Source organism: Macaca mulatta, chromosome 4 (genome assembly GCF_049350105.2).
Source record: "Macaca mulatta isolate MMU2019108-1 chromosome 4, T2T-MMU8v2.0, whole genome shotgun sequence".
Classification (NCBI taxonomy): Eukaryota; Metazoa; Chordata; class Mammalia; order Primates; family Cercopithecidae; genus Macaca; species Macaca mulatta.
The window spans coordinates 116,162,215-116,186,317 of NC_133409.1; the positions used below are offsets into that span (position 1 = coordinate 116,162,215).

The 24,103-nt window shown below is 35.2% G+C and overlaps 1 protein-coding gene across 3 annotated transcripts in view; it reads right to left on the minus strand.

Annotated features, from left to right (window-relative positions):
* Positions 1–24,103, minus strand: part of ADGRB3 (adhesion G protein-coupled receptor B3) — a 738,657-nt gene that overhangs the window by 23,883 nt on the left and 690,671 nt on the right. For all 3 annotated transcript variants that reach the window (XM_015136642.3, XM_015136644.3, XM_015136641.3), the window contains 3 exons: positions 11,026–11,121; positions 9,508–9,547; positions 3,774–4,417 (listed from right to left, as the gene is read on the minus strand). In XM_015136642.3, the coding sequence (XP_014992128.2) occupies positions 3,774–4,417; positions 9,508–9,547; positions 11,026–11,121 (780 nt within the window). The remainder of the gene's footprint in view (positions 1–3,773; positions 4,418–9,507; positions 9,548–11,025; positions 11,122–24,103) is intronic.

Here is a 24,103-nt window from a genome sequence, read left to right on the forward strand (position 1 = left end):
GTTCAATATGTGCACATAAGTTGGAAAGACTCTTGAGTGAAAAACCACTTACTATTTAAATCTAACGTCTACAACCTGCTAAAGTAAATGCCACAGCTTCAATGATTCAGAACAAATACTGACCTGTCTCCATACAATGTTACAACTATAAGTTTTCAGGAAATAAATAAATAGAACAATCCAAGGTTTAAATTAGATTTTATAGTCCTCAAGTGCTTGAGAACCATGATACCTCTTTTGTCCCCTCTTGCTCAAAAGCAAAATCTTAGTGTGTTTTTTGTTGTTGCTGTTGCTTTGCTCTATGTATACATCATGTATTCATCATATTTGGTTCATTAATTGAAGGTAAATGACTAAAGTGCTGATGACAATATCATTCTTCTTAACCTTAAGCAAAGCAGTTACAGGATATTTAGGGCTGGAGCCATTGTTGTGAAAAATCTTATTATATTAGTATACCAATTATTCCATAATTGTGGCAGCTCTATATCTAAAGTTTTCAGAATTGCTTAACAAGTTCATTTGGGAATGACTACAGTTAGAAAGAGAACATATCAGCAGAAGGAAAGAAACAAGGTACTATTAGGCTCAGAGAAAATCTAGATATGTTTTTAATGCCAAGAAACTTCATGAATTTTTAAAACTTTTTATACCCACTAATTGGGGGTTAGCTGAACAAACTCCCGTGAAGGCTGGAAGCTTTTGTGCTGCCACTGACTTCAGGGTTGGGGAGCCTCCTTCTTTCTTTGTTGCTTCTTGCTTATTTGAACAAATACTTCCACCCACTCACCCACTCGAGTCTTTTTTGGCTTTCTTTTTTCCTCCCTCAACTCTTGTTTTCCCTCTTTTGCACTTTCTATCACATTCTATTCTACTATATTAGTATTGCAATTATTCCCATAATTGTGGCCGCTCTATATCTAAAGTTTTCAGAATTGCTTAACAAGTTCATTTGGGAATGACTATAGTTAGAAAGAGAACATATCTCTCCATGTTATGAGAATATTATTTTTGATTTTTTTATTATTAATTCTCACATTTTCTGTTTTACCCTCTTCTGTTTCTTCCTTCAGCACTTTCCATGCTGGCAGTTTGTCAAAACGGATTCCTCTGGAGGTAAAATGTGAGCATCTTTATATTAGATCCTTGAAAGAATCCTGAGGATCTTGGCCATTCTCTGCTGTGCCAGCTGCCCAGGATGGATGTTCCCTATGGCTTTAATCTTCCTTCTTACTTAGAGGGAGAAAAGACTTAAATTGTTCTATTGCTTAGGCCTCATGTGATCCACATGATTTACCATTTTCACCTTAACATTATCTTCTAAGACTCAAGACACCTCCTGACTACTGTTGATCCCACTCTCTGTGTAGATACTCAGGTCATTTTTCTGCTTTTCCTTTATTATTGTCAGAATACCATCTCCCTTACCAGTTGACCCAGCATATACAATCTAGCAGAGCTGATAATTCTACTTGACAATGCATCATGCTGCTCAAGAAGAAAGCCAGATCCCAAAAACTATCTTCATGAACACAGCCCCATTTCCAGAATGTGTTAATTATACACACTTAAAGGACAAGGGCTTTACCCATTTCATGTCTTTATTCATCATAAGACCAAATGCCTGTCAAGGATTAGAAAGAACTTTAAAGTTACCTTCATGCTAATATTCAGGCTCATTACTGTCTCTTCCAGATGGCATAAAATTGATCAGGACAGAAAGATTCTATTCCTAGATTTGCTATGAACTTGCTCTATAACCTTGAACAAATGACTCTACTTTGAGGATTATAACAACTTATCCATCGCATGGAGGTGTTGTGAAGATTAATTCCTGTTTTTAAAATGATTTGAGGATCTGCTAATGAAAGATGCTATATAAATGCTAATTTTTATTATTCATTCCCACATCTATATATTCTCTTTCTGCTATCTCATAAAATCATCACCCTAAGCAATTACTATTAAATTCATTTAAAGAATGAAAACGAAGAACCAAATTTTCATTCTGAATTCTGAATTTCCTTCCTTTTCAAGATGTAAGTCTTGTGATCTCTAAGTCATTTAAATGCAGATCTTTTGGCTGAATCACAGTTATATATAATACACTTAATAATAAGGATACGGAAATTTGGAAAAATTACAAACTGAACAAAGAAGTTCTTGGAAATACAGTCTATTGTTCAAGCACAGATAACCTGTACAATATCAATCCAGCAAAGTTTTCAGGCTTTTAGATGTAAAACATTTTTGTAACAACCAAAATATTTTCATGCAATTCCATTCAAACCCCTTTAACACATTTAAAAGAGCCATACTATACAGAAAACTTCCACATAGTCATTATGATTACTTATAATGTTATGTTATTATATGCATACTTACTGAAAATCCTTTTAAAAACTTTTGTGATTTTTGTATAAATATTTTGTAGTTTGTCCTTATGTGGTCATTATTACAAACCTGGTAGTCTCTGGGATATGCAAGTTACAAATAAGGAAACTGCAGCTATTCTGCTAATTCAGGGGGATGAAATATTTTTGTTCAGAAGGGAGCTCCAGTCACCCTGGAGTTGAACTTGGCTTCATTACCCCTATCTATGCCTTTGGTTCTGAAGAATGATTCTGACCTAGAAGCCTTATTCAGTTTGAGGTTGATCCAGAACTTGGGGACTTACCTTAGATTTTATTCACATTACCGTTTATTGTCTAGAATTTTCTCAATCCAGCTGGGAAAACCCTGAAAATTACCCTATTCATCACATTTTTTAAGCCTCTCAGAACACCTTTTCATTTTGACCTAGTGGAAGGCATGGCTTTGGGGAGAAGCATGAAAAAATTGCCTCTGGGAACTTTTGGACACTTGAACATACAATTATCAGCATAACTCTGATGGAAAGGGCAGGCAACTAATTATAGTGCCTTTGTGTAGATGGTGTTTTATGTAATAATCTATTATACTAAAACAACTGGCAATACATATAAAAGTATGCATGTAGTATCATATATGAATATATATATCAACTGCAGGTTTACAGCTATTTTTCACTGTATAAGCAGGAAAGCTGTGACGAGCTTACTGTTTACTTTTGGTGGCCTTATGAAAGCAAAAAGGCCATGTTGTTGGGCCTCAGAATCCTGACTGTTAGTATGCTCAGATTATATTCTTCCTGACAATTCACAGTCTAAGACAAAAAATTTTAATGGTCATTATTCTGTAAGTTAAGAGCAAAATATTTACTCTGAATAATACTGATCTACTGTGATAATAATTAGTTTTTCATCAGTATAATGGTAAAACATTTAGAGAAATATTCCAATTTTGTAATTTTTAACAGTTACTGTTACACAGAAAGTATAGATCTCAGTTTCAGTTTGTAATGCCATGTAGACACTATGCACCAAAAGGGCCTGTGGTACCTGAGAAACATCAGAAGAATCCTCTGCTTTTTATTTATTTTATTTTTTATGAGTGCCTAACTTAGTTCCCATCATGACAGAATTATGACTGATTAGTATCTTTTTAAATATAATAGTTTCTTTTTTTAATATTATCTTGAATAAGGGGATTATAATGCACTACTGAGAAAACCCTGAATTGCGACTGAATCTCAATAGCCAGAAATTTTCATGATACCTAACTGCAAAAGCCGATGTGAATCTTCTCTTCCAACACCAGTGTCACATCAATCAATCAACCAATCAATCAATATCTCTATCTATATCTATTCATATTTCAACTATCAAGGAAAAATTTAATCTTCTGTGGCTCACCTCTAAAGAACTCATTGATATCGTTGATCCAGTTTCACTTCTTGATAGTCCTGCATTATCATCCAACTCAGAGGCCATGAAATTCTTCACAGCTGTGCGAGGTTCAAAGGGCAAACTCTGCATATGTTCCTGGGGTGTGAGATGTTGCTCTAAGTTCATATTGAACTGGTCCATTACAGGGGGATTCATATTGAATTCAGGGTTTACTTTGTAGTGCAATAGCCTTTCATGCGGCAAGGTTTCCATGCCAATATTCATTTTGCTTTCTTCTTTCATTGAAGGCTGGTTATTTACAGAACTTCTGGGCATCACAATATAGTCACTTTCCATCATTCTTTCTTGAGGGTGGACTATGTCCATGTCAGCCCCTCTCAAATTATCATCTGTACATAAGTACACAGTTCTCCGCAATTCACTATTTTCTTTTTTCAAACATGGATTGCTAAGCTCATTCATACTCATGGGCATGTGCAGACCTGTGGGTTGCTGGATGATGACTTTGGAAATGACATTTCCAGGCAATGTTGAATAGCTTAGTCCTTCAGGGTTTGTTCCCTTTTCTTCTTCGTCATCATTTAGAGAAATCCTAGAGAGCGTTCCTGTTATTGTGGCTGCTCGGCAAGGACCAATATCCTTATGAAGAACTGTGAGTAGGAATGTAAAAGTTGAAGAAAGAGAGTTAATGTGTGTTTATTTTTCATTATTATATTATGCTGTCTTTCTTTCTACTAAACAATTTTCTTATTACATATATATTATTTGATAGATATGTTATTTAAAAATATACATATCAATTTGTTTGTACATGGTCCAGAGATTACTCAATCACTCTTTACTGATTCTGTTATGCTCTCATAGATCTCAGATAGCCCATAGCTAAAGCATATCTGAAAGCTGATTAATGGGCTTTCAAAAATCTTAGTACCCTGTCCTTAAACAACTCCAAATAACTTTCTAGGGAAATAGGAGATTACCAGAGAAGTTTTCTCCATCAATCTGCTCCAAAGGATTTTTGTAAAATTATGAATATTTTCATACAAATTTGATTTTTTTCTTAATGGCTTTCCCTCTAAACTGTTCTAGAAGTTATGCTCATTAAAATGCTTCTTGAAGGGATAATTAATGGGAACTTCATCCTACTGGATCAGAAATCCCTCCAAAAATTATGCATATTGAAAATTAATGAGGATTTTTTCATTGAAGTCCATATGGTCAAGGTGGATACAATATTCAAAAGTACTTATCATATTCAGTTTTATATAGAAGAAAGAAAATTTAAAAATTAATCTATATGTTGGGATGCCCCTGTGAGAATATTAAAACTGCCAACTGAGTTTAAGAAAAAAAACTTTATGAACCTCCAAAATCTTTGTTCCACTTTAAGCCTAAAAATAATGATTTAGGAGAAAAAAATTTATGATAACTTGTAGTATGAAAATGAACAAAACAAAAATGCAAACCAAACCAAACAAAAGCAATCAACAAAAGAGTAAATAATTCTTTATTAAAATATATTTGGGTTTTTTTTTCCCTCTTTTTGCCTCTGTATAAAAAGAAAGCCATATTTTGGGGATAATAGGGCAGAATAACACAAAGCATGCTTAGTTATGAACAATTGTCAGTTTTGAGGATACAAATGAATAAAATTCTGAAGACTTGTTATTGTAACTTTGGAATTGAAAGCATACAGAATAGCACTGTGTGAAGTTGGTTCAACATGCACATCTGGTGCTAACCTACCTACAAAGTAGAGCAATCATCATTTAAAATTTCATTAGGTATAGATGACTGTAAAAATCTGGTTTATTGTCTCCTCATAAAAAGTTTCAGATATACTGATTTTTTTCTATTATTATCCAGTTTTCAAATAGAATCATAATTATTATGCATTAAAGCAGAGGTAGAAAAACAGATTATAAATGTCTTTCCCTGTTACATAGAAACAAGATTTTAAAATTATTTCAAAACATGAATCATTCATGTAATATCTGTTATCTTGAAAGATATTGTATCTAGTTATTGTATTATTGTCTCTTTATCTTAGGCAGTAAAAATCATGTTAAATTTACATCTTTTTTAAAATTAATAATCTGGTTGTGCCTTTTTGTGTATTTAACTGTTATACATCATAGAAAGTAGAAAAATTCAGTTTTAAAAAGTTATTTCCAAACCCCTAAAAATAATAGATCAATAATGAATTCTAATTTCCAGGAGTAATGATACATGACAATACTAAGGGGCAAAGTATGCTAAATTTAATGATATTGTAATGATTTAATGATACTGTAAATAAATACTTTAAAAAAACTCCAAATTCAGTGAGGGACACTTTTAACCCTTAATTGTATATAGAAATAATTCCAAAATTTATAGCAGTAAAATTTAAACATGAGTTATGGGAACTTATCTTATTTCATTAAAATATATAAGTAACTTTAAACTTTTATTTAAAAACTATAAAGGAAGTATTGGCACTGTGTATTGACTTTATAATTTAAATTTGTACAAGATACATTAAGCTTTGTACAAATTTAATATGATTTATAGTTATAGCCAACACATTTTAATCAAGTTATATAGCTGTGTTTGCTGAAAATTTATATTATATATATACACACATAATATGTAAATAAAGATAATTCTTCTTACGCAGTAGTGGCTGCTCTGTATGAGAGAAATGCCTGCCTCTTAGAGTTACTTAAAATGTATATCCAAGTTTTGAATATACAGCATAAACAAACCGTACCGCCTACACATGAAAGCATGATGTTAAAGTGATGGGACTTTCAAGAGAAATTAATCAAGTAGTGAAACACAAACTCCAAACAAAATATAAAGCAACTGAATATTTGGCATGATCAGATAGAAACGCTGCCATGTAGGGAAGTGAATTTCACCTCATTATAAAGAGAGATTATTCAGAGTTCATGAATATGCTTCAACATAGACAGACATCTCTAGATAAACTGAGAAGAAAGCTCCTAATGGACTCGACCAAAAAGGGCACCAATAACAGATGAAAACAGAAAATGAACACATTAGAAAAATTATTTGCTAATAAAATAATGGTACTGGCCTGTATTAGGGATGCTAAATCCCAGCATACAATGAGGCCCAGAAAAATCTGTAACTTAATGAAGGAGAACAAGATAAATACTGCAGAGATGAGATCACAGCTTAAGGAGGATGGTTTAATACAGTGGTACTCAAATTTTAGCATGCATCAAAATTATCTGGATGGCTTATAACTAGTTCCTATACCCCAACCTCCAGTTTCAGACCCTGGGTTAGGGCCTCAAAATGTGCATTGCTAATAAGTTCTCAGGTGATGCTAACACTGATGGTCTAGGGACCACTCTTTGACAACCACTGGTTTAATGTTACAGCTGTTAAAGGAGAGACAAAACCATCTGCTCTTACATTGCTTCTCTTTCAAGGAGAAGTGTAATGAGTACACCAAATGAGGCTGAAAAAAACAACACTGAAGGTGGAAGATTAGGAATTAAATGAATACTTACTCATTGTAAATAAATTTAAGCTTTTAAACCCGGAGAATCACATTCCATCTTGGAACATGGATGTGGAAATTGGCACCGTGGCTAGTGGTTTTTGAGAAATTATGGCAGGTGGATGGAGCAAAGTGACAATATTGTATCAATTATCCAAAAAAGGAAAATGATCAATTCTGGAAACCAAGCACTAGTGAGACTGCGTCCTGGCAATATTTTGTTAGATTTTCAACAGGAAATGGTGATTTCTAATGCCCAGCTCTGGTCCACTATGGGTTGCCAAAGCATGACAGTTACCTTACTGCTCTGCTATGACCATACTCTACATAGAGTATTTAGATTAAATCCAGGAATGAGAATATGAGATTAGTCTCTCGTATTCTTATGATCATGACAAGATCTGAGATTCTGCACAGATGTTTAATGGTTTTGAGTTGAATCTGAAAACTCCATGTAGAGGAAGTCTGCTGGCAGATAGGGGGTGCCTTACTGAATATATCAGGTTTCTCTGCTAGGTTTCATGACATTCAACTCTTTTAACTACAGTTTGAATGAAGACTTAGAAGGTATTCTTATCAAACTTTTAATCACCAAACAATGGAAATGGATAGTATGCTAACCTGAAATTAGTAAAATAATAGCAAATAGACATAAATGCAAAGGCCAAATTTCTTTTTCAAGGAAAACATACCAAAAACAAAACCTTTACATAATAGACTGGGGAAGCCCTGACAACTCTTACAAAAAGTCTTAGGAGTTTCAGGTAAGTTGACACTAGTACTGAAATAGAAATCATACACAAATGTATATAACATTAATACAAATAAAGAGCCCACTGTGATAAATGCTGGGTGAACATGTATATATTTGGGCACCATAATTTAAAATTATTGATAAATTGGAGGCTACCTTGGGTATCGTGCCTCAGAGAATGCTACAAGAAATGAATGATGAAATAAGACTTGTTTAATCTGAAGAAAAAAATACTTGGATTGGGCTAAATGATAATTGCTTTAAGGCAGTTGGATATTTAGATGAAGTAGATACCCACTGTTGTTTTAAAAGGCAACAGCAAGATCAACAAATAAAAGGTAAAATGAGGCATATTCTGTTCCTACGTAGGACCATATTCCAACAATTGGAACTGTCCCTCAAAACTGAACATACAGTTTCCTTTAAAACTATTGAGCCATCTACTCTGGTGAGAATTTAGCCACAGCCTGGGAAATTATGGCATACAAGCCGTCTAAACAGGACGTGCTGCAGAGTTTCTCTTGATTCTTTGTAAAATTAAAACCACAACAATCTTAACACACATACAGACAACGCAATTTCATCTTTACAATAACCCATATTCCATACATGATAAAATAGAGGCACAGAGAGGTTAAATTGACTGGCCTTACATCCAACAACTATTACTTGGTGGAATGGAAATCTTATGTCTCCATGTGAAAGTTTTTCTGCTGTCATGGTGTTTCCAATGAACCATTCTTAGTTTTTCTCTCATTCTCTTGTTCGTTCTCTCTCTCTCTCTCTCTCTCTCTCTCTCTCTCTCTCTCTCTCTCTCTCCCCTCTCTCCCCCTGCCTTCTTCCTCCACAAACACACTTCTGTTACTACAATCCTTCCATTTTAAAGATTCTGTTTATTCATACACATAAATATGGAGACAAAAGTGACTCCATCTTGAATGCTAATCCACCATTTTGACTTCTGAATAACCCTAGCCCTATGAATGCCTCCTGATTCTTACTTTATTTACTGTACTTAATGTAAGAACATGTACTCATTACAAATTCTGCCTTTAGATCAAAGCAACCTTGATGTTATTGTACAAATTATAGGCTATGAGGCTCATAGCACTCTTGCTTATTCTGGAGGATTGCCTTTAATTGTCTATACAGCATGTATCCCCTTTCCCTATGGTATATAAACCCTGTGTCTGAAGAGTAACTGTGCGGGGATCTATCTGTCTTGCTGCTGCCCAAGACTACCCTCTTGTCTGTAAGTTCCCTAATATCCTCCCTTTAACCAACAACTGAATTTTTCTGCCTCGTTCTTTGGTTTCTCAGCTCTGTTGGCATTTGGGGGCTGCTTTACATATACAGCCCTTTCACAGAACCATATGTAATGTGTAAACCACAGTATTTTCTTTAAAATTAAAATCTATAGAAATGATTTAACATCCCTACTGGTTAGATTTTCCAAATCCAAATATGCTTACCTGATCGACAAGCAATGTCTACATCCTTTTCAAAGTCTGTCTGTAACAAGAAATAAGAAGACATAGAACCATCATTTAATGAAGACCTCAAGTGTCTTTTACTAATCAGATTATCTGAAGTTTACAGATATCTAAGTTGGCAGCACAAGTTTATTGTTTTGTGCATAGGAAGTTTCTCTAGGTATAATTAGATTGTTTTCAACAGTGTTTCCTAGAGCCCAAATGTTAAATAAAATCAAAGGAAACATAGCATACAATTTTAATAAGACAATACAATACCCAGTGTCATCTTCAGTCTGGAAACTGGTAATCATGTATTAGAAGGATAGAATTTTAAGGCAATTCTCTAACCATAATAAAGACATCAGAATGTGAATTATGATGAATATACTTAAATAATTATGTTTGTTATTGGTATTTTTAAACATTCAATTTGAACATATTACTTGTAATGTAACATCTTATAATCCAGCTTTGTCAAACTAGGTTAAACTACGCTCAAACTAGACTCTTCTAATGATTCAAATGTGGCAAAAAGCTTCCAGGTTTAGGACTTAAAATTGAAGATTAAACCATACTCATCTGTTCGAGAACCTTCTGGGGTTTAGTTGTGACCTCATATTTTCCTAAAATTTTATTTTAAACAAATCAATTAATTTTTGAAATGATAAAATTTCATTATCTTAATCAGTGTCTTCCAATCAAATGCCTTTCCCTATTAATATTTTAAATCAGAGATTTTGGTTATCTATTTGTTTTTAGTAAGGAGTTGATTATTCTTTGCAAAGTCTTAGTTACTAATGTATCATCTAGCTTATTATTGTTGCCTAGTTCAAAAAAGCTAATAAATCGAATATACTGTAAAAACAAAACTTTCCTATTTAATTCCTGCTTTAAATGACACAGTTTAAATATCATCTTATTTCTAAAATACATCAAAGTGGTTATACCTACAGTACACTTTGATTCCAATAATAGCCAGAGCTCCCATACAATAACTGATCTTTCACTAAAAGGGTGGCTACTTCTTACGCTTTAGGACAGTGGTTCTCATCTTAGGCTGCATACTGGAATCATCAATACCTAGGTCCCACTCCCAAGATTTTGATTTTATTTGGTCTGTGGCGTGGCTCCCCTGATGATTCCAATGTTTCACTAAGGGCAAGAACCACTGCTTTAAGACTAGAAGTGCAGGTTCATAGTGTTCTGATCTGTAAAAGACATCCACATGCTCCTACGCACAAATCATTAGCCCTAATTCTATGCAAGGAGGAACATACTCCGCAGTGTTGCATAGGACTCCCACACTCAACACCCCAGGGAACCAACAACACGTCCTGGACTCTGAAGCCATCTGGAGATAACGCTTATGTGGGACCAGAGTTCGCAGTCTATTAATGAACTGAAGCCAAAGTCAATCAAAGTGAGATTTTTACACTATTTTACTAACAAGGATTTCTTCTATTCCCTTGAGAAATCATGACTTAATTAACAAGCAGTGGAAAAATAAAAACTCACCATGATTTGAGCATGTCCATTAGGAAAAGAACTTGAAGAGTCTGCATTGATAGGATCTTGACAGTTTCTCAATCGGCATCTAAATGCATCCTGAACCTGTGGGGAGGGGGAACACATTACTTTTCTTCTCTCTTAGTAATGACAAGATATTGTCTATATTGGCAATCAACTCTGAGGCAGTGGTTATCATTGATTTTACAATCGTATACCGATTTTGTTTACTTCTTTGTTAAAAGAAATTATTATTATTGTTGTTGTTGTTATTACTATTATTTTTTGAGATGGAGTTTCACTCTTGTTGCCCAGGCTGGAGTGCAATGGTGCAATCTTGGCTTACTGCAACCTCCGCCTCCCGGGTTCAAGCGATTTTCCTGCCTCAGCCTCTCAAGTAGCTGGGATTACAGGCATGTGCCACCACTCCCGGCTAATCTTGTATTTTTAGTAGAGATGGGGTTTTTCCATGTTGGTCAGGCTGGTCTCAAACTCCCGACCTCAGGTGATCTGCCCACCTTGGCCCCCAAAGTGCTGGGATTACAGGCGTGAGCCACCGTGCCCTGCCTTGTTTACTTTTTAATACAAATGCTGGTGTACCTGGACTTTTGCTGTATGGCAAGGAAATTTATCACTTACCATAACCTATAGAGGGAAGTGCTGGGAACTCCTTAGCCATCAAAATAGCTATATCTGTTCGACACTAATAATTCTTGCCAGAAGGCAGATTTATTCCACTGTTGCAAATAATATGTGTGTCTTTTAAGGGGATTTACTATTTGGCATGGCATAATCTTCCTAACAGCTTTTGTGAAAAATGAGATTATTCAATGATCTTTTCACTGAAATTGATTTTGGATGTTTCTTTTTATGTCTCATGTAAGAAATCTTTGAGTAGACTATCTCTTGTCTCCCTGTGTGCCCTGATATAAAAACAAAACACAACAAAAGGGAAACAAAACAGCACTACTCCTGGTGGACCGACTTGCCAATAAAAAGTCACTTTGCAAAGCCAAACTTCCTTCATATCCATTTATAATCAAATTCTGAAGAAAGAACAAACATATCTCATGGAAGTTCTAAGAACATTACATTAATTCTTTTATTAAAAAACAAGTGAAGGAACATGAATAGCTGAGAAGCAAACATAAAAAGCAATCGATAGTTATTCTCTTCCTACAGTGTCTCAGCATCAGCCTGTTCTTTCCAATTCCAGAGGTTCATCAAGCTCCCCAGGAGCTGTTGATGGACATCGTTACAAGTAGCTACTTATCCCAAGTCAATGTCAAGGTCGTTTCACTACTTTGTTTTTCTAACTTCATATTATTGACATTCTCTTTCTTGTTTATTACACTCTGTTTTATTGGATTAAAAAACAAAGCATAGATGATGTTATATTTTCCCTATTTTACTGATGCACCATTATAGGGACTACTAAGGTAAATATAGAGAGGTTTTCATTTTTGAGAAGCACTGATATAAGATCTCTTGTCACCATTTTGATGTGAGATATTCATATATACCTGTTGGCCAGGAAACAAAACAAAACAAAACAAAACTGAGCCTATTATGTTGTTTTTAGCTTCCTCTTTGTCCTCTCACCTATTTCATAGTCATTAGTAGCCTCTCTCCTAAATTGTCACATTGCAGGATTTGGAAACTGACACCAAGTCTAGTCACAACCAAAGACTGGCCAACTGGCCCAATAATGAGACCTCTGTCCACTTCTATTTCTCCACTTCCAGTTCTAATCCTACTGATGCAGCCATAATGTCTGTGAAATGAAGGAATGGGGATAGACTCAGTGTTCTCTGACCTGTCTTCCATTCTATTACTCTAATATTTCTAAATCTAGAATTTCTTTGAAAAAGAATGCATTACCTGATACCCAGAAAGGTAATTTCTTATTTCCTTTTTCAAACACATCAGTTAAAGTACAGATGTAGTGAAATCTAGTCTGATCATCTTTTCCTGAAGAACTGAATAAATATTTAGAACTAAATCATCTAGCTTTTCCTAGTAAAGGAGACACAACCAGGACAAAATTAGATTTATCATATGTGAAGGCTTTTAAGCTCCTTTTTAGATTAAGAAGTTGTTGTATGTTTTAAAGAGAGACATTAGTAATCAAAAATTGGTAATGAGTCTAGTATTTTTCAGATCATTACTTTTTCTATTATGCAGACATTTGATTTGGGGAAACCACTAAGAAAGTATATCTGTTTTTACAAAAAAAAAAAAAATCCTAGAAACCAATGTCAGAAAAATAGGTACATACTAATTATCTGTTTGCGCCTCAAGGCAACTATTAAAAAACCACATTTTACAAAGGAAGATAAACTATGTTAGCAATGGTGCCTTCTGGGAGCTTGTCTCATGAAGATTTCTATCAAATATATTTCTAGATCAGCATATATAAAATGAGAAACATTTTGGTAATACCAGAGATTAATTCGAATGGTCCTTGCTAACCACTCCCAATTTTCAGACCTTCAAAGCATAGTTGCCAATATTTTTGACTGACTATGAAAGATGGAAATATAATTTCTGTAGGTTTCTCTTCAAAATCAACTCTTAGTTGCTTAAAGGAGATGTAAAAGAAATCCAAGTCTTTTCAGAACACATGCACATATAAAATCAATACCTTCCACTACTGAACTCCCAAATAGAACGATAGATTAAGGGCATTTGTACACCGAATGATGATGTCAGCTTCATGAACCATTAAATGCTACTCAGAAGAAATATAAATCAAAAAAGAATAAATATTCTCCAGTAAATTCAAGGTTATTTTAATGGTCATATAAATGTCACAATTTAAGTGCTAGATTCTCTGCCACTTTTAGTGCCTCTGATACCTCTAATTTAGAAGGATTTGCAGAAGAAATTCTACTTGATTCTAAATGCTCCATTTTATTTATTTTTTTAATCTTAAAAATGTATCTAGGGGGCAGGGCATGGTGGCTCATGCCTGTAATTCCAGCACTTTGGGAGGCGAGGTGGGCAGAACACGAGGTCAGGAGTTCGAGACCATCCTGGTGAACATGGCAAAACTCTGTCTCTACTAAGAAAATACACAAATTAGCAGGGCGTGGTGGTGGGCACCTGTAATCCCAGCTACTTGGGAGGCTGAGGGAGGAGAATTGCTTGAACTCGGGAGGTGGAGGTTGCAGTGAGCTGAAATTGTGCCATTGTACTCCAGCCTGGGTGACAAGAGCAAGACTCGGTCTCAAAAAAAAAAAAAAAAAAAAAAAAAAAAAAAAAAAAAAAATTGTATCTAGGGAATCTGGATGCATTAGTCTTAAATATTTGTCCAACACTGTCAGGAAAGAATGATTAGATTTCATAGTGCATACTTCTTATCACAGAAGAGAATACTTCAGGCAAGATGGTATCTGGAAAAGGCATTCACAGCTATTTGAATGCATTTGGATAATTAATTGAATTTTATATCTGGTCAACTGAGAGAGGCTTGATTTTGGTGAACTGATGTGAATTGTGCTGATGAAGAATAATTGAATTTTTGTAAAAAGCAAGTCTGTATTTCAAACAAGCAGAAAACACACACAAATAAAATAAGACAGAATCTAGATATTGCTTTCTCAACCAGAATATTAAAATATGCTGTATCAATAGTCAGATTTATAATGCCTGGCAATAATATTACTCTTTGACTTACCATTTGGAAAATCACTTAATTTAGGTAACAACTAAATTTAAGATTTATTCGATATTAAAATCATTGCATCTTTGAGTTCTTGTGAAATTAACATTAAAAAATTACTTGATACCAGCAAATGCAATTTTTTACTAAACCTATAGGAAACAATTTAATATTTAAGATAAATTATGGCACAGTTAAAATCTAGACTTCAAAGTTTTCTTCTTTTTATAATAATCTGTAATAGATCTTTCACATGAATTGATAGGCAGAGGGTCAAATATCTGCAGGAGTAGCAAGGAACAGATACGTAACTAACACTGGGATATTTAGGAGACTTTAAGGCAACCTAATGGCATGTTGTAAAATGAAAGAAAAAAAAAGAATGGTAAGAAACATCACATAATAAGGTGAAGAAAAAACAATAAGCTGTCAAGGTTGTCTCCTGAAAAGAAACCAACCATGCACTTCCAAAGTTATTTTGACTGGCTCCTGCTGCTCTAAAAACTCCTGAAAAAGCTATAAACTCTGATGGATTTTTGGATGAGACATGAGTTCAAAGAGGTTTGTAGGGGTGTGTCTCGCTCTTGTCTTCTGAACCAGGAGAGCGATTCACTTTATATCAACAGCAGCAGGCTGAGAGCTTCTAGATTGGTCCTCGCTCTGAAGGCAGCTGGCAGAGTGTCATTGTGGAAGCCGGTGCCAGAGTTAGAGATTGCTGGGGAAGAGCACCGAGCGATGTTTGGCAGTGTTGCAATTCAGACAAACCTCACAGGAAAGAGCTACCCAGTTTGAAACGGGTTCTGTATTTAGCTACTGAGCAAATCAGACCCTGAATCTTCACTTTTAAGAAGACAGTTCTACCTACAGTAATTCTTCTTGATTTCCTATTCAAGAGGATCATTCTAAACCAGGAAAATAAGTAGAGTTACATTCTTGTAATTATTTGCAATTTTTCCTTCGGGGGAGAAGACTTTCTTATGTGGCCTTTTATTTTTTGAATCTCATTTCTATCATTGTTTCATATTTGAACAAACAGCTCAGCTTTTTGTAATCATTACATTCTATACAATCTAATCATGAAAGGAATGACTTTTCAATTTCATATGTATTATGACACTTGATATAACCATTAATATGAATGAATTATGAGCGACTTCACATTATTAAAATATTAAATGACTTTGCTGATAGCAAAGGAAATAAACAAAAAGTGAAAGTCTGCCATTTACTATACAATGAAAGAAACATATGAACTCCAGAGCCAAATTTCAGTCCCAATGACTTTCTATTAGAATCCCTTAATATCTGAAAGATCTATCGCTTAATCTCTAAAATTGTTATACCTCTTTACCTTCAAATTACTTTTTATATTAATTCGAGGAGGTCATATAAGCTTCTCTAAATTATACGGCATGTGCATGATCTGAAAAATATGTAGCAGCATTTCTTCAGCAAGAGAATAGAAAGGAAGGAAAGGGAAATTATGTGTCAGACACCACGATCCCATGCCTTCTGCAGGTGATATTTCATTTCAGCCTCATGCCATCCCCTTTGTGGCAGACATTATTTCAGTGTCATAGAAGAGGACTCTGAAGCTTAGAGAGCTTAAGTAACTTGCTCAAGATCATAACAATAACAAGTAGCAGAGCTGGGAATGGAATCAGGTCACTTGACTTGAAAGCTAGTCTTCATTCCAATGTACCACCCTATTGTCTTACTGATCAAAGAATAAGACAGTTTAAGTGAAGGAATAAACCAAAACAATTATTTCCAACTGGTCAGAAATTAAGTTGCTGTACCATAATTTCCAACCTTTCCTGATTTAGATAAAAAATAAGAAATGAGTTAATCAGATAAGTTTTCAGTCTGAACCTTTAAGACACATCGAACCTCCAGTTATTAGTTTGTCCACCTACTCTTCTTTTTTTTTTTTTCTTGACAGAGTCTTGCTCTGTCAGGCAGGCTGGAGTGCAGTGGCACGATCTCAGCTCACTATGACCTCCGCCTCCTGGGTTCAAGTGATTCTCTGTCTCAGCCTCCTGAGTAGCTGGGACTACAGGCACCTGCCACCATGCCCAGCTAATTTTTTTTTTTTTTTTTGTATTTTTTAGTAAAGACAGGGTTTCATCATGTTGGCCAGGCTTGTCTTGAACTCCTGATCTCAGGTGATCCACCCGCCTCAGCCTCCCAAAGTGCTGGGATTACAGGCGTGAGCCACCGTGCCCAGCCTACTCTTCTTGAGTATAGACAGAAGCACCATGCTGCTACCCAAAGTAGGGAACAGCTGGGAGGGCAGTGTGAGGCTCCCGCAGAAGAACTGTGGGTAACAGCAAGCAATGGTTTGATGTTAACTGGCAGGCATGACAGAGTTTGTCAATTTCTGTTATGAACTCTTTGTCTGAACTTTTTTACTGATACCATTTCACCCATCTTATTTCATGCTCTTGTTAACCCCTTAAATCTCTGCATGGACTAGGAGAATCATGTGTGAAAATCAAGACTGATGTAAATATTCATAATATAATTGCAATTTTGCTAAGTCAGGAAAGCTTAATCTGGAAGGAGAATTCGAATTCGAATTTACCTGCCTAAGAAGTGGGATGACTTTTGGGTCAAATGAGGTTGGTGATTTCTTGGAAAGGTATATAAGAATATGAGCATATTGTCCTTACCTGTGTCATGCCCATGCTCTTATTTAAAAGCAGTTTTTGTGTGCCTCATTCTCTGTTCTGGTAAAATCTAGGTTTATTTTTATACCTGCAGACATTCTCCCATTACAAAGTACCTCATTCTATTTTTTTTTTTCTTTTTAGAGATAAGGCCTCACTCTGTCACCAAGGCTAGAGTGCAGTGGCTCAATCATGGCTCACTGCAGCCTTGACCTCCTGAGCTCAAGCAACCCTCCTGTCTTATTCTCCTGAGTAGCTGGTAATACAGGTGCACACCACCACACCTGGCTAAATGTTTTTCAAATTGTTTTGTAGAGATGAGGGTCTCACTGTGCTGCCCAGGCTGGTCTAAAAGTCCAGGCCTCAAGCAATCCTCCCATCTTGGCTCCCCAAAAAAGTGCTAGGATTACAGGCATGAGCCACTGTGCCTGGCCCCACATCCTATTTTATTACAAATGAAACAACATTTTTCTGAAATGTGTTTCTTTATGAACTTTCAATCAGGCTGACAAGCATACAGCTCTTAGGAACCAACTCCCATCTTGCTTAATTCTTTTATTTATTATTATTATACTTTAAGTTTTGGGATAACTATGCAGAACATGCAGGTTTGTTACATAGGTATATACGTGCCATGGTGGTTGCTGCACCCATCAACCCAACATCTACATTAGGTATTTCTCCTAATGCTATCCCTCCTCTAGGCCCCCACCTCCTGACAGGCCATGGTGTGTGATGTTCCCCTCCCTGTGTCCATGTGTTCTCATTGTTCAACTCCCACTTATGAGTGAGAACATGCAGTGTTTGGTTTTCAGTTCCTGTGTTAGTTCGCTGAGAATGATGGTTTCCAGCTTCATCCATGTCCCTGCAAAGGACATGAACTCATCCTTTTTCAATAGCTGGGTAGTATTCCATGGTGTGTATGTGCCACATTTTCTTTCTCCAGTCTATCACTGACAGGCATTTGGGTTGGTTCCAAGGTTTTGCTATTGTGAAGAGTGCTGCAATAAACACACATGTATATGTGTCTTTATATTAGAATGATGTATAATCCTTTGGGTATATACCCAGTAATGGGATTGCTGGGAGAAATGGTATTTCTGGTTCTAGATCCTTGAGGGATCGTCACACTGTCTTCCACAATGGTTGAGCTAATTTACACTCCCACCAACAGTGTAAAAGCCTTCCTATTTATCCACATCCTCTCCAGCATCTGCTGTTTCCTCACTTTTTAATGATCACCATTCTAACTGGCATGAGATGGTATCTCACTGTGGTTTTGATTTGCATTTCTCTAATGACTAGTGATGATGAGCTATTTTTCATATATTTGTTGGCTGCATAAATGTCTTCTTTTGAAAAGTGTCTGTTCATATCCTTTGCCCACTTTTTTTTCTTGTAAATTTGTTTAAGTTCCTTGTAGATTCTGGATATTAGCCCTCTGTCAGATGGATAGATTTCCAAAATTTTCTCCCATTCCATAGGTTGGCCTCTGATCTGTTCCATTAGTCTATATATCTGTTTTGGTACCAGTACCATGCTGTTTTGGTTACTGTAGCCTTGCAGTATAGTTTGAAGTCAGGTAGCGTGATGCCTCCAGCTTTGTTCTTTTTGCTTAGGATTGTCTTGGCTATACAGGTTCTTTTTTGGTTCCATGTGAAACTTAAAGTAGTTTTTTCTAATTCTGTGAAGAAAGTCAATGGTAGCTTGATAGGGATAGCATTAAATCTATAAATTACTTCGGGTAGTATGGCCATTTTCATGATATTGATTCTTCCTGTCCATGAGCATGGAATGTTTTTCCATTTGTTTGTGTCCTCTCTTTATTTCCTTGAGCAGTGGTTTGTAGTTCTCCTTGAAGAAGTCTTTCACATCTCTTGTAAGTTGGATTCCCAGGTATTTTATTCTCTTTGAAGCAATTGTGAATGGGAGTTCACTCGTAATTTGGCTCTCTGTTTGTCTATTATTGGTGTATAGGAATGCTTGTGATTTTTGCACATTAATTTTGTTATCTTGAGATGTTGCTGAAGTTGCTTACCAGCTTAAGGAGATTTTGGGCTGACACAATAGGGTTTTCCAAATATACAATCATGTCATCTGCAAAGAGAGACAATTTGAATTCCTCTCTTCCTATTTGAATACGCTTTATTTCTTTCTCTTGCCTGATTGCCCTGGCCAGAACTTTCAACACTGTGTTGAATAGGAGTGGTGAGAGAGGGCATCCTTATCTAGTGCCAGTTTTCAAAGGGAATAATTCCAGCTTTTGCCCATTCAGTATGATTTTGGCTGTGGGTTAGTCATAAATAGCTCTTATTATTTTGAGATAAGTTCCATCAATACCTAGTTTATTGAGAATTTTTAGCATGAAGGGCTGTTGAATTTTGTCAAAGGCCTTTTCTGCATCTATTGAGATAATCACGTGGTTTTTGTAATTGGTTCTGTTTATGTGATGGATTACATTTAGTTATTTGCATATTTTGAACCAGACTTGCATCCCAGGGATGAAGTCAATTTGATCAAAGTGGGTAAGATTTTTCATGTGCTGCTGGATTCGGTTTGCCAGTATTTTATTGAGGATGTTTACATTGATGTTCATCAGGGAAATTGGCCTGAAGTTTTCTTCTGAGGAAGCTCAAAATGTTAGAATCAGTAAAAACCTCAAAATGTTAAAATCAGTACAACCACCTTCTAAGCAAGCTCAAAATGTTAGAATCAGTACCCTGACCCTCCCTGCCCTGAGCTACTTATGAACTCTGAAATCTATTTAACTTTCTTTATGAGACCACTCATAATGGCCACTTATCATGGTCATTGAACACGCTGACCAGAAAGCACAAAACATCACTTAGTCAATGCTTTGTTCTCAAATGTCATCAGTAATTTTCTTTTGCTGCTTCAGTCATAGCTATCTAAAAAAAAAAAAAAAAAAAAAAAAAAAAAAAAAAAAAAAAATCACTAGTGTTCAGGATCACATCATTTGCTTTATGTCTCCACGTGCTTCATATAGTTCCAGAGAAGAATCAAACTCTCTACTATTCACCACAGGCCCCACTCCATGGAAACCATATGCCCAGTAACCTTTCTCCATCTTCCTATAACAGAAACCTTCACTTCCCTAATCTTCTAACCTCATTGCTCCCTTAGGAACCCATGAGTTTTGAAGTCTTTTATCACCTCCTCCTTCCTCTTCAAAGACCAACTAAAACAGCTGACCCATCCTGCAGTAAAGGAAGGCACAGGTATACCCTTCCATGCTAATGAGTCATACTCAATTTCCCTGTAAGTAGTCAAACCTGGAGGTTCACGTAACTCTCTATCTGAGCTATATTATGTGCAATATGGACTCTTTACATATTTTTATGTAGTTATTTCATCACTACTGGATTCATTTATTTTTTTAATGATTTACTTTGGAATATTACTTGTTTTAGATTAGACAAGTAAGGGTGCTTGTCTGTTTTACATATTCACTGCCATGTGCATGTAAATCATTTTGTTTATCTGTACGCCTTGTGGAAATAATAAGACTAAATAGAAAATAGGCTTAAAAAGGGTGGGAGTGGGAGAAGGAAGAAAGAAAAGGTTTTTATTTTAAGCATTTCCCTACAAGATGACTTCACAGGTTTGGATACAGATTTTGGGACCTCATCTGGTGCAGCCTAGACCTCCTGCCAGTGCTTGGGAAAGAGAAAAGAGGAGTTTGGCCCTGTTAGTGATGCTTCAGAACAGCCACAGGATTCTCACACACTGATATAACAAAATTATCCATTTAAGCACCTTCCTTTTATCCTACCATTTAGTGAAAGAGTTTTATTGTGGCTTGTTTTGTATCACAATCTTGTGATTTTCCCCCTCTGACATAGAGCTGTAAGATTGTCTTAGAGCCAGGCACAGCCAGAGACAGAAAGATGAGAAGAATGTGCAGGCATCAAGAAAGTGGTTTCCTAGCAACAGTAACTATTTCAAAGGTTTCATAACTCTTGTGTCTTTCCATTTCCATAGCAATGTGGGGAATAGTAAATAGTATATTCTGTTATCTGTTTAATTCAAATAAATTCTAAAAAACCAATGATGGATAAATGAAGGAAAGCCTCTATACTCGTTGTATTAAATTCTGTCTTATTAGCTGTTATACATATTAGCTTCTAAGATTTAGGTTCTGTTGCTAAAAGTATGTATTGTGATGAATCAGATGGCTTCTTTTTTTTATTCTTATTTCCTCTTTTTGTCTTTTTTTCCAGAGAGATTTAGTAAAGTAATTCAAAAGAAAAGTTATTCCAGAAGAAGAAACTGTATTTTCAATAATATAAATTTTATAAAGTTTAAATATTAAGATTTTAGGTCTGAAGGTCAGAACAAATAGTTCTGCAAACATTCAAAATTTTTTTAGTGGGATATAATTGATTTGGCAAGACAGAGTAATCATTTCTCCCTTTTCTCCTGATTTGAAATGATTTTAAAATTGGACCCACTAAAAGCAAAGGCACTTTTAAAATAAATTAGGCTCCATACACAGCACATTAAAAATATCATAGTTATAGTATTTCACTTCTTTTCTCCTTCTTAAATTGCAAGGCTATATTCTTTCCCTGTGTAGACCACCTCCTCCACAGAAATAATAAATATGGGTAAAGCCTTCTGAATTCATATTGGGACAGTCATTAAAGACCAAATTATGTTTGTGTCTGTCAAAAATACATAGAAATAGAAATATATATATATATATATGTATCCAGTCTCTACATTAAAAAATATATATTTTACATTGCTTACATATTTTTAAGAAATAAAAGCCCACATGAATTTTAGTGAAGTAAATATTTTAAAGTGAAGAGCAGTAGAGATAAAACTGTATTTCTAGGATCCAATTATAAATTATCAAGTATATGAATAGATACAAATCACTACCTAATGTTTTACATGTAGCTATCTATTCCATTTGCTTTGGTAAATCTTTGTGAAATTACTGTTCAGTGGAGACACAGAGGAAATGGGAAGATACTTCTCTTCTCTTGAACCGTGGTAATGTCAGGGCAATGTGATCACAAGTGATCTGAGATATACCCATTGCTAGTGTCAGGCAAAATACCTTTAGAAGGTTAAAAAGAATTTCCGTGTTCCAAATGAGGCCTCCTATGATATCTTCCTTGGGATCTGTAAAATCCTTCTAAACAAGGTGTTTAAATAAGATCTTCCTCTAGGAATTCTGAAGCAGAATTGCCATATACCTGAAATCTGCTCTGTGTATTTACAGCAATGTCATAGGGTACTTTTAAGGTTCAATTAAAAAAAAATACGTGATTTGCCATTTCAATGATGGAGATAAAGAGTGTTATGACACTCTGCTGTTAATTCATTTGCTATAAAATTATTCAACTTGAACTAATAATTGAAAATGCAACAACAGAGATGTATCCATATTTTTATTTTCTATTAGTACAGAAAACATGTATTTAGAGACACCTACTTTAGCAGAAGTATTTATTATATGATTGATTTAATTACTTGTAAATCATGTTTTTGACAGTTAATGGTCCAATTAGCAAGTATGAAAAAGTTCTGAGGGAAATCAAGAATTTTTGTGCCAAGTATTTTTCTTCATGTAAACAGCAAACATTTGATAATTAGCCACCATAATATCTGCCATTTTAAAACCTGCATATTTTGATGATAGCTTAAGACTATCTAGCAAGCTTATTCTGAAGAAAAAGGGAAGCTTATATAGTGATGCAGCTCTGTTCTACTCATAAACAGCTAAGGTACTAATATCTTCTAAAAACTGTATGTAGGTATATCATCATGTATCTTACTTAAAACCTGAAATACTTCATTCTTAATCATCAATCAAAAATATATTATGTGTCTACTCATTTAGAACAATCTCGTTACTTAATTATTAGTGGTAATATTAATATAGAAGACCCATAAGATAGTTATAGTTGGAGAACATAAGCTAAATTATTATTCAATTTCCTCTTAATTTCTACTCCTTTGGTCTATAAATAATTCAATGCTTGGAAGATTTTTAATGCTGATATTCTAGGTAGAAATCTGCTAAGGGAATAGTAAGGCTTGGCAACTGTAAACGACATCAGACTTTTTAAATGCTAAAATACTCTTCTCCCCTTGCAATGTGAAGTTACTGTTTATTGGTTTTCATTGATTTTCTTCATAGAATGTTCTTAGAATAAACATGGGTTTATTACTGACATCTGTATCTTATTAAGACATTTATGCAGCCAACAAACATATGAAAAATAGCTCATCATCACTGGTCATTAGAGAAATGCAAATCAAAACCACAATGAGATACTATCTCATGCCAGTTAGAATGGTGATCATTAAAAAGTGAGGAAACAACAGATACTGGTGAGGATGTGGAGAAATAGGAAGGCTTTTACACTGTTGGTGGGAGTGTAAATTAGCTCAACCATTGTGGAAGACAGTGTGACGATCCCTCAAGGATCTAGAACCAGAAATACCATTTCTCCCAGCAATCCCATTACTGGGTATATACCCAAAGGATTATACATCATTCTAATATAAAGACACATATACATGTGTGTTTATTGCAGCACTCTTCACAATAGCAAAACCTTGGAACCAACCCAAATGCCTGTCAGTGATAGACTGGAGAAAGAAAATGTGGCACATACACACCATGGAATACTACCCAGCTATTGAAAAAGGATGAGTTCATGTCCTTTGCAGGGACATGGATGAAGCTGGAAACCATCATTCTCAGCGAACTAAC